Source organism: Phalangium opilio, unplaced genomic scaffold (assembly GCF_054372755.1).
Source record: "Phalangium opilio isolate 3A_F unplaced genomic scaffold, DU_Popi_V2 ptg000017l_1, whole genome shotgun sequence".
Taxonomy (NCBI): Eukaryota; Metazoa; Arthropoda; class Arachnida; order Opiliones; family Phalangiidae; genus Phalangium; species Phalangium opilio.
Window position 1 is genome coordinate 3785498 of NW_028324151.1, and position 15733 is coordinate 3801230.

Below are 15733 nucleotides of genomic sequence, written 5' to 3' on the forward strand. Positions count from 1 at the left end.
TCTTGTATCAATATGAACCTTTTTTTTTTATGTATACATTTGCATGTCAAAATACAATAATTAAAATGATAAAACCATATTTTTATAAATAATTTATTTTAATCACTAACAAAAATAATATATTAAATAACTAAAAAATTAACATAGAAAAATAAAATATTCAATAACTGAAAAAATTAACATAGAAAAATAGAATTTAAATAACTAAAATAATTAACATAAAAAATATAAAATTAATTAAAAAATAAAAAACAACAGCATCCTTGTGTTGAGACTTAACCTAAATTTTATACAGTAACATTCAGTCAAAAATTTACACTTTTTAAAACAAATAATAGTACCAATTGAGAATTACCTGTCAATCACAGGACCACTCGTAACACGGGCATATGTCTTTTACACGGTACTTAAATTCACCGCAAAGTGAACAAAAGTTCCGTGTGCTAAGCAAATGCCGCTGGTCGCTACGCTTGGCAAAACTGATATATTGTTTGCACTGGACTAAAACGCATTTTCTAAAATAATTACATTCGCGCGTCGTGCAATAGTAATTTAATTGGCCATAGTCGGGCATATCCTTTAATGTCCCTTCGCAATGTGGACAATAAAGATGCCCGTTACGGGGCATGAGGGCAGAGCCTTGCTTCTTAATAACGTCCACAAAGCTCTCGACGCTGGCCCTAAATTATCACCAAAGTTTTAAAAAGAAATACATACAAATATATTTATATCAAATATATTTATATCAAATATATTACTTACATTTTTTTGGAGAATAAAGGCGTTTTAAAGATGGATTAGAATTTCTAATAAAAAAAAATTTCACCACAATTGTATTATCGCAACTAGTCTCTGTACTATTTAAACTGGAACTTATATATAACTACGCAAAGTTAATTATAACCCTATTCTAATATACTACAGAATAAATTAACAGCCTTAATATTAAAAAACATATAATTCGGGTAATTATCAAATCTAAGGACCAGTTTGTTATTGTAATTCTTGAGCTCACTGTTTGTCTTTATCCGCCGGCCGTTTTAAATCTTCACCGTCGCTTGACCATTCAATTATTTTAAATCAACGTTACTAAAAAGGGTAACGCGTCGCTGTCTATCAGTCCTTGCATAATGTCTGATAATGTTAAACACCAGGTGGTATTGCAATATAGGCGAGCTACGCCCGCTATATACATGGCTTTCTTTAAATACCATCTAGCTAAGGACTGTCGAAAGTGAGTCTTTTCTTTAGGGCACGGTCTATTTATCCTCGTGAGTTGCAGCAAGCATAATTTAAAACACATGTCTAAGACACGTCTATAGAACGCTTCTTCGTGAAAACAATAGCCCCCGTAATACCAATAACGCGCTGTACATTTCACCGAAGCGTGATGTATGGGTCCGTACGGACACTCTATTTTAGAAAAGGTTTGCGGGGGAACTATCCACGTTGTAAATCTACTTATTCGGACCGAGCTATTGTTTTGGGGGTTGTTAATAGTCGTAAAAAATTGGGTTACGCTGACAAAAACGCGAGCTTGGAAAAGGTGTTTAGAAATGAGCCGCAATGCAAACTGGACATGGGGTTTTTCCAAGATTCTGTGTTGGCGAAATAGTCTCAACCAGCATAAATCCTCCAGAGCATTGAAAATATAATCAACTGCCATATCGTATTGTATTTCGTAGCTTTCTATTCTATCGCGTTCTTTTCGCTCCTGTATGCAAAATGGGTTTGAAAACCAAAATTTGTTCGCGTTGGGGCTGAACCACCAGCTAGTAAAGATACCATCGTTTTCGACTTTAAAAAACATATGGTCCGTGTAATTGGAACAACCTCTAACGAGAGCGTGGAGTAAATTCGCGTCAGGTCTATAATGGTGATTATAGACGTCTTGAATCGTAAACACTAAGAAAGAAGCATTGTATGCCCCTGTCATTTTACGCCAAATGTTCCTTTTCTGCGCGTCCGTTAAAGTATTTTTATCCCAAACATCTCTAAATAAATCATCCCAAGTAAAATCCTTTAAATCAGGATTGTCATAGAGCTTTCTATTCACCCTCCATATCATAGAGCGACCGCAAGGAATTAAACTAGACATTACTTACAAGTGTTTAAGAGCTTGTAAAGCGACAGAAAGCGTCTAGAAAATTTTCGAATGAAGAAAGTATCGAGACTCTGGTCTTAAATACTCCAAAAAATCGATATTATTTATGCCCCCCAAAAATACATTTTTATTTATTGTGGAGTTGATACTAAAAATTATAAAGGATGATGCCATACCTGCCTATATAAAAAATACTCCTATAGTTTAATATTAATATACAATTATTTAGATTTATATCATATTAAAAAACCCCTTTTCTCCCTCCCAAAATAATTACTTTTAACCTTCATTAAAATTTTTTCTTTATATAATGCGATCTTATGTGAATTATTCAAATTAAATTATTTAGAACACACCCAAACAAGCTTTTGCATACGAATAATATTTGTCCCCTCGGGCTTCTATCAAAGTAACTCCTTTTTAACCTTTTATATAACACGATCTCTTTGAATTATTTGCATACGAAAAAATCTTAGACCTCGGAGAGATTTCTAATTTTATGCCTAATTAACTTTTTCCTATTTATTGAATTTTAAAATCTTGAAAGTATTGGCTTATTCAAATTTAATTATTCAAAACACGCCCAAACAAGCTTCTGCATACAAAAAACTAGGACCTTGAGCTAAATAGATTTCTAACTTTATAAATATATATGTAAAAGTCAATTATGAATTTATTAGCGGAAAGTTTGACATCTTCTCCTCCCATTATACAAGGTGTTTTTTCGCTTGCCATAAATCAAAATGTGCGAGTTAATACTCGAAAACCTGAGAAACACACGAAACAGTGTTACAATTAATTTGTCATATAGGACATGTCAAGAATTTTCTCTATTATAGTCGCTTTGTTTTTTTTTCACCTTTCAGCCATAAATACATTAGGATTTTTTCTTTTGCGTTACCTTAGAGTTATATTTCAAAGTACATAACTTGTCAAAAATGATTGGCTAGCTTATTTTAATATTTATCTACGCTTCTAGTTATGCTTCTTATTTGTTTGGAAGAGTAACGGTTGCTTATTTCGATATATTTATAAACATAATCTCTAGAAGGACTATAATTAAGTCACAAAAGATTAAATGAATTATCCTATAATATCTATAATATTTTTTACTTAGAGACATGTATACTTATTACAGACTCCAAAGATAGCTCTAGTATAAAAATAGAAAAGGAAACAAATTTATTCAACACGTTAATTTTACAGCTTAAAAAATGAGTTACTAAGCAACAGTTTTTTTAAACCCCCCTCCACTCTCTAAAGTATATTCAATTTAATCACCTCTATGATTGACGTAATTATCATTGGCATCAATTTCAGAGGTTTGCCTCTAGCATAATATCCAACTGGGATTCCTTGTAATAGAAAAAATTGGACAGGTAAGCAATCTATGGGTGATTTTTTTTAAATCGAGACACATCCTTCCCTTATTTTATCCATTTCTTTGACCCACCCAACATGTAACTTTAAACCATTCCTAGGTATTTTGTAGTAAGGTAAACGTTTACGAAAATATTTCACTCCTCCCTTCAGGGTTATTTGCGAGTCTTTCGCCGCTAAAAGAGAAAGTAAATTACTCCGAAAAAAAAACTGGCTTTCTGTAGTGGGGAAAAAAAGAAAATCAAGGCGAGTACAAGACTAGACGTAAAAAAGGGTGGGGTAACCTAATTTTTTTGCCGGTATATATACGGGTTTTTTAAATGTTAACAATTTAAACTTTTTGAAACCCTGAATGCGTCTCTCTTTACAATCGGTGAGTAACGGGGTAGAATCTCTTATTTTTGCCGCGTAACCTATAGAAATATATTTAGGCTTAGCAATATATATTTGTGAGAAAATTTCTTGAATATTTAAGTTGAATTTGACGGCCACGCATTACGATCTTGTTGGCGGTACTTTAACGCCATCGTTAACCCGTAAAAAGCGATAACGAGGGCCTCGTCACTTCCAAAATTATGGATTCGCAGCCAAATGTTTTCTATATTAAAAGTTTTCAAAAACACAGGGATTTTTTGATGGCTAAGTTCCGAAGCGTGACTAGGTACGTACCGCCACTTGGTACGTACCAGACTCTAGCTAATTTCTTCTTTTTGTTGCAGCCCGCTTTTTGAGGATTATTAATATTTTGTCGAGATGTGGCTCGGATTTTTTCTCCGGGAATTACGCGGGCCCCCCAATGGGTTATCATTTACCTTTAATCTATGAGTTTCAATAGGCAAGGAAGCGAGTTTCTTGCCACATAATGGGGTTTTTCTGTAAAAGCTTTACAGGAAATCTTTTTATATGCGACAAAAACCCGCTTGTTTACTTGTCGAGATTCATAATCCAGGGGGGTCTGATGAGGGTTCTTTGGTGGCTCTCGTAAAGTAGTTAAGGAATGCTGAAATAAGGGGGGATCCTGCTCTGCCTTACGCATTCTTGATGCAGATTAAATGTTTTGAGTTTTCGGAATGTGGAGCAGGATCTTCCCTTAAAGATCGTACTAATTGGCTAATATTTGAGGTTTTTTTTTTTCGCCTGACAAAAGGATGAAAATATTAGTTTTCCCGTCTTATTTGTCGTTGTTAAAGCTAAAAAATGTATAAAGATTTGTTCTGTATCTAGTTTAAAACTCTAGTCTCGTTAAAATTGGTAAAACGCTTCCGGAAATATCTCTCACTGAAGACGCGAAGAATGACCTTCTTTTTTTAGAATCTCTTTTTTTTGCCCCTGGCTATATTGAGGCGAATAAAACTCGCGCCACTCCAAATTTCTCTCTCTTAACGGCTAAATGGAAAATTTAGGTATTTAGAAATGAATTCCTTTGTATAAATATATGGACACTTTAAGAACGCAAATAACGCCTTTGTTTGGCTACTCATTTGTTTATTTTGTATTTAATTTTTGTACAAGACGCAAGAGTAAATATCTTTTGTTTTTTTTTAAAATGTGTGTCTGTTTTTTCATTAACTTTTGACTTAGAAGGAAACAAAGTTGATTTGTCTCAAAATCAAGTTTTTTTGCCGACGAATAATAAAAGACACTAAATTGCTGGCGGGAAAATTTAAACAGCGACGTTGTGTACGTGTTCGAGTTAAGGCAAACGTAGTTAAATTGGTTACCCGTATTAATGGCGTAGTCAGGGTAAATGGTCTGATCTACGTACAATTAATTAAACAGTAACACCCTGAATACGAATTCAGGTTAATCCGGGCTTATTTATTGTTCCACCGGGATTCAAACCCGCTACCTCTTCGTTAATCGCATTAAAAAACCTTGCTTTTTGCCAACTAACCTCTTACAACATTTATTTTCGCTAAGCCAACGGGGTATCCTAGTTAAAACATCATCGTTGGAACATCTACATGGGTAAGTAATCAAACGGTAGCAGGTACATAAGTAATCCACCCATTATTAGTCCAATCAACGGGGGGATAGATCTATACTTGGACGAAACTTGGTTGGCCCAGCCTAGTTTAGGCTAGTTTTAACTTGTCTGGACAAAACTTGGTTGGCCCGGACAAGTTTGGGCGTGTTTTGACTTGTTTGGAAACCCTTAAATTAAAGTACAGTCAAAGGCGTAAAATAGCAAGCTGGCAGGGATTGTTTGTTTTGGTTTTTTTTTTTTTTTTTTCGTGGGCAACAACCTCTACATAGGCAAACCTAGACTGATCCGGGCTAGTTTTGATTTGTTCCATGGGTAAATTCCCTTAATAGTTACTAAAAAAGCCCGCTAGAAGGCAGGGCTTGAGGTCATGTATAATTAAGTTTTGGTTTGAGTCATAGTCTGGAGGATGACGTCATAGTCACCCAGGTTGAAAGCACCCTCTCTGACTAGGTCTGGTCCGGCCTTGTTTTAATTGATTCTATGGATGAATTACCTTAATAGTTACTAAAATAGCCCACGAGAAGGCCAATAAATATGGTACCAATAATTTAATATTAGTTGAGAGGATGACATCATAGTTGGCCAGGGAAAAAACATCCTTTACTAGTAGGGATGGTCCCAACTTGTTTATGTCCATTGAACGGGTTACGGCTATTAATGGTTACTAAAATAGTCCGCTAGAAGGCGGGGCTGGAGAGAAGTTTTTTAAATATGGCGCCAATAATTTCATATTAGTTTGAGTTGGAAGGATGACGTCATGGATGCCCAGGTTGAAAGCAGCTTTACCGGTAGGGCCGGTAGTCCGAGCTTGTTTGGAGGGTTATTAAATAGGTCATTTACCCTTAATAACACGCTGGAAGGTAGGACTGGAGGTAAGCTTTTTTAAAGTCCGGGCTGGTTTGGGTTTATTAAAGGGGTACCGCCCATTACTAGCACCCTAGCAGGCAGGGTAAGATTGGAGGATGACGCCAAGGTTGAATATAGCTTGTTTTTGTTTTGATTAAGAAGATGACGTCATGGGTGTTGAAAATAACACAAGGTAGGAACTCGTGGTAGTCTGGAGCTATTAAAAGGGGGGTAAAACCCCCTTAATAGCATGGTGGAAGGCAGGGTAAGTCAGGTAGGATTTTTATGGTTCAATCTTTGGTTGGAGGGTTAATCCGGGCTTGTTTGGGGAAAAATGGGGTAAAACCGACCTCCGTTAATATTCATAGACGGTGACATAGCACGGTGGAATGCAGGGTATGTCAGGTAAGATTTTCTCATACAATAACGTAATCTTGGGTCTTAAATTTAAACGGGGATCTTGCAAAAAGAACTTCACCCTCCGAGGGTTAGCCGAGCTTGTTTTGGGGGAAAAATGGGTAAAACCCCTCTAAAGAGTCATAGCATGCTGGAAGGTAGGGTTGATCAGGTAGGAATTTAGCTTAATCTTTGTTTGCAAGTTTGGTGGATGGGGAGAGGGCGGCCATCTTGGGGTGGCGGCCATCTTGGATCCATGCGTATTTGTATAGTCCTTACTACTAGTACTTAAGCAAAACGTAAACAAACAAACCCCTCCATAGGAAATGCATTGGACTATACCTTGCAGGCTCGTAACTCTGGTTCTAAAAGAGATACGGGGATGTAAATAATGACACCTTGACACAAATGTTCGTATAATTATAAAGGTCTTTACATATCCCAAGCAAATAAAAATAAAAAAAACTTCCCGTATTCGAACCTGTGGCCTTCCGGGTTTGAGGCCGATGCGATAACCACTACACTACAGATATGTTAGCATTTGTGAGCGAAAGAACAGCGTCAAGAAATAAAGGAAAAAGTGAACAAACAAACCCCTCCTTAGGAATAGCATTAGACCCAACTTTGGAGGTTCGTAACTCTGGTTCTAGAAGAGATACGGGGATGTCCTTTGAGTATGTTATAGTCCAATTTGTCCCCCATCCAACCATACTATAAACTTAGGGCTACGACAAACAGGGGCCAAGTAATTAAGCAAAACGTAAACAAACAACCCCTCCATAGGAATAGCATTAGACCCAACTTTGGAGGCTCGTAACTCTGGTTCTAATGAAGATACTTGGATGTCCTTTGAGTATGTTATAGTCCAATTTGTCCCCCATCCAACAATACTATGAACATAGAGCTACGACAAACTGGGGCCAAGTAATTAAGCAAAACGTAAACAAACAACCCCTCCATAGGAATAGCATTTGACCCAACTTTGGAGGTTCGTAATTCGGGTTCTAATAGAGATACGGGGATGTCCTTTGAGTATGTTATAGTCCAATTTGTCCCCCATCCAACCATACTATAAACTTAGGGCTACGACAAACAGGGGCCAAGTAATTAAGCAAAACGTAAACAAACAACCCCTCCATAGGAATAGCATTAGACCCAATTTTGGAGGCTCGTAACTCTGGTTCTAATGAAGATACTTGGATGTCCTTTGAGTATGTTATAGTCCAATTTGTCCCCCATCCAACCATACTATGAACATAGAGCTACGACAAACTGGGGCCAAGTAATTAAGCAAAACGTAAACAAACAACCCCTCCATAGGAATAGCATTTGACCCAACTTTGGAGGTTCGTAATTCAGGTTCTAATAGAGATACGGGGATGTCCTTTGAGTATGTGATAGTCCAATTTGTCACCCATCCAACCATACTATAAACTTAGGGCTACGACAAACAGGGGCCAAGTAATTAAGGGAAAAGTTCAAAAACATGCCATAGAAATAGCGTCACACCCAACTTTAGAGGCTCGTAACTTTGGTTCTACTAGACATAGGGGGATGACCTTTGAGTATGTTATAGTCCAATTTGTCCCCCATCCAACCATACTATAAACTTAGGGCTTCGACAAACAGGGGCCAAGTAATTAAGGGAAAAGTTCAAAAACATGCCATAGAAATAGCGTCACACCCAACTTTAGAGGCTCGTAACTTTGGTTCTACTAGACATAGGGGGATGACCTTTGAGTATGTTATAGTCCAATTTGTCCCCATCCAACCATACTATAAACGTAGGGCTACGACAAACAGGGGCCAAGAAATTAAGCAAAACGTAAACAAACAACCCCTCCATAGGAATAGCATTTGACCCAACTTTGGAGGTTCGTAATTCGGGTTCTAATAGAGATACGGGGATGTCCTTTGAGTATGTTATAGTCCAATTTGTCCCCCATCTAAGCATACTAAAAACTTTGGGCTACGACAAACAGGGGCCGAGTACTTAAGCAAAACGTAAAGAATCAAACCCCTCCATAGGAAATGCATTAGACTAAATTTTGGAGGCTCGTAACTCTGGTTCTACCAGAGATACGGGGATGTAAATAATGTGACCTTGACACAAATGTTCGGATAATTATAAAGGTCTTTACATATCCCAAGCAAATAAAAATAAAAAAAACTTCCCGTATTCGAACCTGTGGCCTTCCGGGTTTGAGGCCGATGTGATAACCACTACACTACAGATATGTTACCATTTGTGAGCGAAAAAACAGGGCCAAGAAATAAAGGAAAAAGTGAACAAACAAATCCCTCCTTAGGAATAGCATTAGACCCAACTTTGGAGGTTCGTAACTCTGGTTCTAGATGAGATACGGGGATGTCCTTTGAGTATGTTATAGTCCAATTTGTCCCCCATCCAACCATACTATAAACTTAGGGCTACGACAAACAGGGGCCAAGTAATTAAGCAAAACGTAAACAAACAACCCCTCCATAGGAATAGCATTAGACCCAACTTTGGAGGTTCGTAACTCTGGTTCTAATAGAGATACGGGGATGTCCTTTGAGTATGTTATAGTCCAATTTGTCCCCCATCCAACCATACTATAAACGTAGCGCTACGACAAACAGGGGCAAGTAATTAAGCATAACGTAAACAAACAACCCTTCCATAGGAAATGCATTAGACTAAATTTTGGAGGCTCGTAACTCTGGTTCTACCGGAGATACGGGGATGTAAATAATGTGACTTTGACACAAATGTTCGGATAATTATAAAGGTCTTTACATATCCCAAGCAAGAAAAAAAAACTTCGCGGTTTCGAACCTGTGGCCTTCCGGGAGTGAGGCGGATGTGATAAGCACTCGAGGGGTCGGTCATTCATGAAATCCCGTACACTACCCGTGAAATCCAATTTAAGAAATCCGAAATCAATGCTGATTTCGAAATCAATTAAAAAATCCGAAATCAGCAACGAAATCACAAAATCGGTAAAGAAATCATAAAATCAGTAAAAAAATCACAAAATCAACAAAGAAATCACGAAATCAACATAGAAATCACGAAATTAGAAGCGAAATCACAAAATCAGAAGCAAAATCAGTAAAGAAATCGTGAAATCCATTACAAAATTCACGAAATCCAAAATCAAAAGAAATCACAAAATCCGACGAAATTACGGGGAAAAATCTCAAAATCCGAGGAAATCACGCGAAAAACCTCAAAATCTAACGAAATCAAGGGAAATATCGCAAAATCAGTCGAAATCACGGTAAAAATAGCAAAATCCGACGGAATCACGGGAAAAATCTTAAAATTCGATGAAATCCATTGGATTTTATCGAATTCTGAAATCAAACAAATTCCGACGAAATCAAACGAAATCCGATGAAATCAAATGAAATACGATGAAATCAGACGAAATCAAACGAAATCCGACAAAATCAAATTGGATTTTGAAATCCCGTACACTTTTTCCTAAACGTCCGACCCCTCGTAAGCACTACACTACAGAAAGGTTCCTATTTTTGATCGAAAATACAGGCCACGTAATTGAGCAAAACGTGAACACACAAACCCCTCCATAGGAAATGCATTAGACTATACTTTGTAGGCTCGTAACTCTGTGTCTACTAGAGATACGGGGACGTCCTTTGAGTATGTTATAGTCCAATTTGTTCCCCATCTAACCATACTAAAAACTTTGGGCTACGACAAACAGGGGCCGAGTACTTAAGCAAAACGTAAAGAAACAAACCCCTCCTTAGGAAATGCATTGGACTATACCTTGCAGGCTCGTAACTCTGGTTCTACCAGAGATACGGGGATGTAAATAATGTGACCTTGACACAAATGTTCGGATAATTATAAAGGTTTTTACATATCCCAAGCAAATAAAAATAAAAAAAAACTTCCCGTATTCGAACCTGTGGCCTTCCGGGATTGAGGCGGTTGTTATAACCACTACACTACAGATATGTTATCATTTGTGAGCGAAAAAACAGGGCCAAGAAATAAAGGAAAACGTGAACAAACAAACCCCTCCATAGGAATAGCATTAGACCCAACTTTGGAGGTACGTAACTCTGGTTCTAGAAGAGATACGGGGATGTCCTTTGAGTATGTTATAGTCCAATTTGTCCCCCATCCAACCATACTATAAACGTAGGGCTACGACAAACAGGGGCCAAGTAATTAAGCAAAACGTAAACAAACAACCCCTCCATAGGAATAGCATTAGACCCAACTTTGGAGGTTCGTAACTCTGGTTCTAATAGAGATACGGGGATGTCTTTTGAGTATGTTATAGTCCAATTTGTCCCCCATCTAAGCATACTAAAAACTTTGGGCTACGACAAACAGGGGCCGAGTACTTAAGCAAAACGTAAAGAAACAAACCCCTCCCTAGGAAATGCATTGGACTATACCTTGCAGGCTCGTAACTCTGGTTCTACCAGAGATACGGGGATGTAAATAATGTGACCTTGAGACAAATGTTCGGATAATTATAAATGTCTTTACATATCCCAAGCAAAAAAAAAAAATCTTCTCGTTCTCGAACCTGTGGCCTTCCGGGAGTGATGCGGATGTGATACACTACAGATATGTTATTATCTTTGATCGAAAAAACAGTGCCAAGTAATTAAGCAAAACGTGAACAAACTAACCCCTCCGTAGGAAATGCAGGCTAGTAACTCTGTGTCTACTATAGAGATACGGGGAAGTCCTTTGAGTATGTTATAGTGCAATTTGTCCCCCATCTAACCATACTAAAAACTTTGGGCTACGACAAACAGGGGCCGAGTACTTAAGCAAAACGTTAACAAACAAACCCCTCTATAGGAAATGCATTGGACCATACCTTGCAGGCTCGTAACTCTGGTTCTACCAGAGATACGGGGATGTCCTTTGAGTATGTTATAGTCCAATTTGTCTCCCATCTAACCATACTATAAACGTAGGGCTACGACAAACAGGGGCCGAGTAATTAAGGAAAACGTAAACAAACAACCCCTCCATAGGAATAGCATTGGAGTGCGGAGGCTCGTAACTCTGGAAAATTCAGGGAAGTATGTGGGGAAAAACCTTGAAATCTCAGGGAAATTTGTTTTTCAAACGTTTTATGAACCCTGTATTCTGCGCCGAAATAATCCAGAACAATTATGATTTATTTTTTAAAGGGTAAAATCCAATATCTAAGCAATTTTATATTTAAAGAAATTCTGTCTTCCTGTATATAAGTATTGTATGACATCCGGTGAAACCGTTTTTCTTTTGTTCAAACATCCTCTTCCAAAATGCAGACTCCCGTTAAATAAAATTGCCTTATTATTATTCAAACCTTAAAATGGAAGACCAATGCCTAAAGGTCATTCCGAACGAACCGTATTTTAAAACATTTTGGTCAAGGTATATAGTCCGCGTTTTATACATATAGAATTTTTGGTATAAAAGCTAGAGAGAGAAACCTTGAGGGCATGCATTTTTCGAGTTTTGGGATTCGTATGTGGAATCCTTGACTTTTGGCTCGGTAAAATATCTAGTGTTTAAAGGGATTGTATAAATAATTTTTAAGGAATACGGGCGTTTCTCCAGTTAAATAGTAGATTCTACCTGTAACCTTTGACCTGGGTTCTCGTTGTTTTTAACAGCTTTCATTTATAAAATATCTAGAGCTTTAACGGATTGTTAAATGGTATAAAATTAGTAAATAAATCGTTTCTGTTACACTGTATCTGTAACCTTTGACCCATCCTCAAGCATTTATTTAAATCATTATTTTTAATTAGACTCGTCGAAAAAATCTGCTTAAAACAATTCCACAGACCCTTTAAAGGGAACATGTTCTGTACTATACTAAGTCTTTCCGAGAAATATTTTCCATAGAAAAATTCTCGAAGGAGTTGTTGTTTTGAGTGCTATTGGCTAAAAAATATTCAAGCTTTATACGACTGACGTTGTACGATTGGTAAAAGTTTAAGCTAGTTCCTCCATACGTACGTATAGGAGAGAATAAAGGATATGTGAGTTGCTAAAGGGGGCGTCGAAGGCATCCGCACTGCGGAGGGGCGATAGCTATGCCTCTATCGGCCACCCGCCTAAACAATATTTGTTACTCTCCCGCCGTGAGCGCCGACCGATTCCTTCCTTTTGGGCAATCGATCTATTTCGATGTGGGGAGCTTAACTTTCTTTTCCTATCTCTCTCTCTCTCTCTCTCTCTCTCTCTCTCTCTCTCTCTCTCTCTCTCTCTCTCTCTCTCTCTCTCTCTCTCTCTCTCTCTCTCTCTCTCTCTCTCTCTCTCTCTCTCTCTCTCTCTCTCTCTCTCGCACTGGCTCTTCCTTGGCTCTAGTTATTGTAAAATTTCCCTATTATTATCATCGGCGTAGCTGGGGCAGCGCAACCAGAATTTTGGCACGCTCGTTTCCCAGATTTTCGGACGGTTAACCCCGCTTATCGAGGTCTCCGTGAATTCAAATTATGCTTTGGCGCTAGCTATAACAGCAAAACGAAGGGGACAAATGAATAACTTAGGTTAGGGTTTATGATGAGGATGGTTTTCGAGAAAAATGATCATGGGAAATCCGCTATGTCTTATTTTACTATCAGCAAATTTGATTTCGTAAAAGAAATGAATTTTTTATAAGTAATTAGGTATTGATAGTTTTAATTTAATTATGGTTTGTTTTTGATATGGGTTTCTTATTGATGATAGTAGCCATAAATTGTGTACGAAAATTTCTAATGCTTTGGCGCGAGAATAATTTTCACACGTGATTTCATGAAAGTTTGGCGGGAAAATGATGGATGCACGTGCTTTCATGAAAGTTTGGCGCGAGGATCATTTTCACACGTGCTTTCATGAAAATTTGGCGCGAGAACCATTATCACACGCACGTGCTTTCATGAAAATTTTAATTAAGCTTTAATGTAAGGCCACCCGAAACCATATGGGGAAAATTCATTTTGAAAATGTAATACGAACCCTGATACAAAGATTCCTTTGTTTCCTATATTGTATATATTTTAATTTAAGCCTTGGTCAACGTTCCCATTATTTAGATTAAATATTAAAATTCACCCGTTTCACGGTTACACGGCGCCTTTTCGATGTGACAGATTGGTTTCTGAAAGTTTACCCGCGAGCTTATCGCGCGATCCACTTTTAATTAAACTCGTTTAGCCTACCTATAAGCTCGTGTCAAAATATTTGGGCTATATTTATGCATAGTTCTTATCATCACACCTCAATATCTTGAACTTTAACCCATATAGTATCATCCTTACATTTTTAATAGCGAAAATCGATAAATTTGGCTGCAATTTTTGTTTCTAACATTGATAAAATGTAAAGAGCGACGTGTGGAATGGTTAGGTTATTATAAATTAAAATAATATGAATTGTTGAAACCCTCGAAACTTAAAAAAAAAATAACATTTTCCATCAAATTTCTATTTTTCGAGGTGCCGAACCTCCAGGGGTAAAACTTATAATGTATTTCCTATGAGCCCCTGTAAAACTCCAACCCGCAATACACCGGTGTACGATATTTTTAAAAAATTTGTATCTTCTTTAATTCTCTACCAAATAACTAGTTCTTGGAATCAAATTGAAGCCCAAATAAGGATGTATTTAATACCCTAGTTAATTCTAAATATTCTTAGTAACTTAAATTTAGTATCCGTAGATTTCAAATGGCATTATAAACATAGCGATAATTGCTGCTCCCAATGGCCTGATTACTTACATGTATATATTTATATAAGGAAGGAGGGGGAGTCTGGCGTTGAGATTAAACGTTAATTAGAGTACAAGCAAATAATTAATCTTCAGGGATAAATTAAAACATCATTTTTAAACTCACGTAGCAAAGGGATACGGGGGGGCGTCGTATAAGTGGAACGTGACTACATCTGAAACAGAAAATCCCAGCAAAAATTAAAAATATATAAAATCAATCTAAGTCTCCTTTATACACATACAAGGCATGAATTCATTATTTCTGACAAAAATTTAATTTCATTCTTAATTTGATTTCTAACTCGGGAAATTAAATATTTCTTATTTTTTACTTTCTGAAAATGTTTCCACCCCCACATTGGACTAAACCCAATTTGTAAATTTCGCGTTTTCCGCTACTATTTTGGTTTTTGTCTTTATTCAAATGAATTTCCGAGAACTAGAATACAAAGTAAAGAAGAAAACATAACAAACGTGTTTGAATTAATTTTCGCCTTGCTCCTCCCTATGTGTTAAACTAAATCAGGTTTTTGTACGGTTTACAGTTTGTTAATGTAGTTAATGCATCTGCTCCTGGTTAATGTAATAGAACGAGGGTTTTACTAACTTAGGATAATGCCTATAACCCCCTTTAAACCGTATTAACTCTTTCTCCGCGAATACCTTCAGAAAAGTGATTGTTTCACGAATGGGTTTAGACTAGAAAAAACAGCATTGAAGTGGAAGGATTTGGGGTTATGTGTAGGTCCGAGTTTGCCGTAGTTGTATTGATGCGATACGGGTTGTTATTTAACAACGGTTTATGGTTTAGGTCTTAGAGCAAACTCGGGTTGATTCTTGTGTGGTTTTTTATACACGATGGGGTGTGTTATATCCCTTAATATTTATGATACTATTATACAGTCTTCTACTTGAAGAAAGGATATCTTCCCATTGTGTCTATATAAAGGGATAATAAAATACCGGAAAACATGATTTGGCCCTTAGGGAGTTTAACCCCTAATGTACTTTAAATGGCTTGAATATTTTTATTTTTACGGTACCTCCTTCCTTGTGGATAAACTGAAACACTCTTAATGGAAGGCTTTTTCGAGGAAACTTTATTGAAATAAACTTCTTCGCTTAATTTTGACTCCTTAATCGCGATTTAATTAGGCCTAGGAATCTTTCCTTTATTTGAAAAATAATTACATCAACTGATAAAGTTGTTACAAAATGTTCAGATTCTAATTCCCTGATTTTTCCAAAAGGTTTTTCTTGATTTTTCTAAAAGGTTTTCCCTGATTTT

At 36.9% G+C, this 15733-nt stretch overlaps 2 protein-coding genes across 3 annotated transcripts in view; one reads left to right on the top strand and one right to left on the bottom strand.

Annotated features, from left to right (window-relative positions):
* alpha-Catr (alpha-catenin related) overlaps window positions 1-15733 on the top strand; it is a 157382-nt gene that overhangs the window by 99462 nt on the left and 42187 nt on the right. The window lies entirely within an intron of this gene.
* LOC149702549 (uncharacterized) lies at window positions 52-2291 on the bottom strand. The gene is made up of 2 exons (XM_089865782.1): window positions 356-2291; window positions 52-280 (listed from the first exon to the last, which is right to left on the bottom strand). The coding sequence occupies exon 1, from the start codon at window positions 2096-2098 to the stop codon at window positions 1076-1078; it is 1023 nt and encodes a 340-aa protein (XP_089721908.1). The 5' UTR covers window positions 2099-2291; the 3' UTR covers window positions 52-280; window positions 356-1075.

Excerpts from the sequence above, each read along its gene's own strand:
- LOC149702549 (XM_089865782.1), bottom strand. The coding sequence starts at position 2,098 with ATGTCTAGTTTAATTCCTTGCGGTCGCTCTATGATATGGAGGGTGAAT.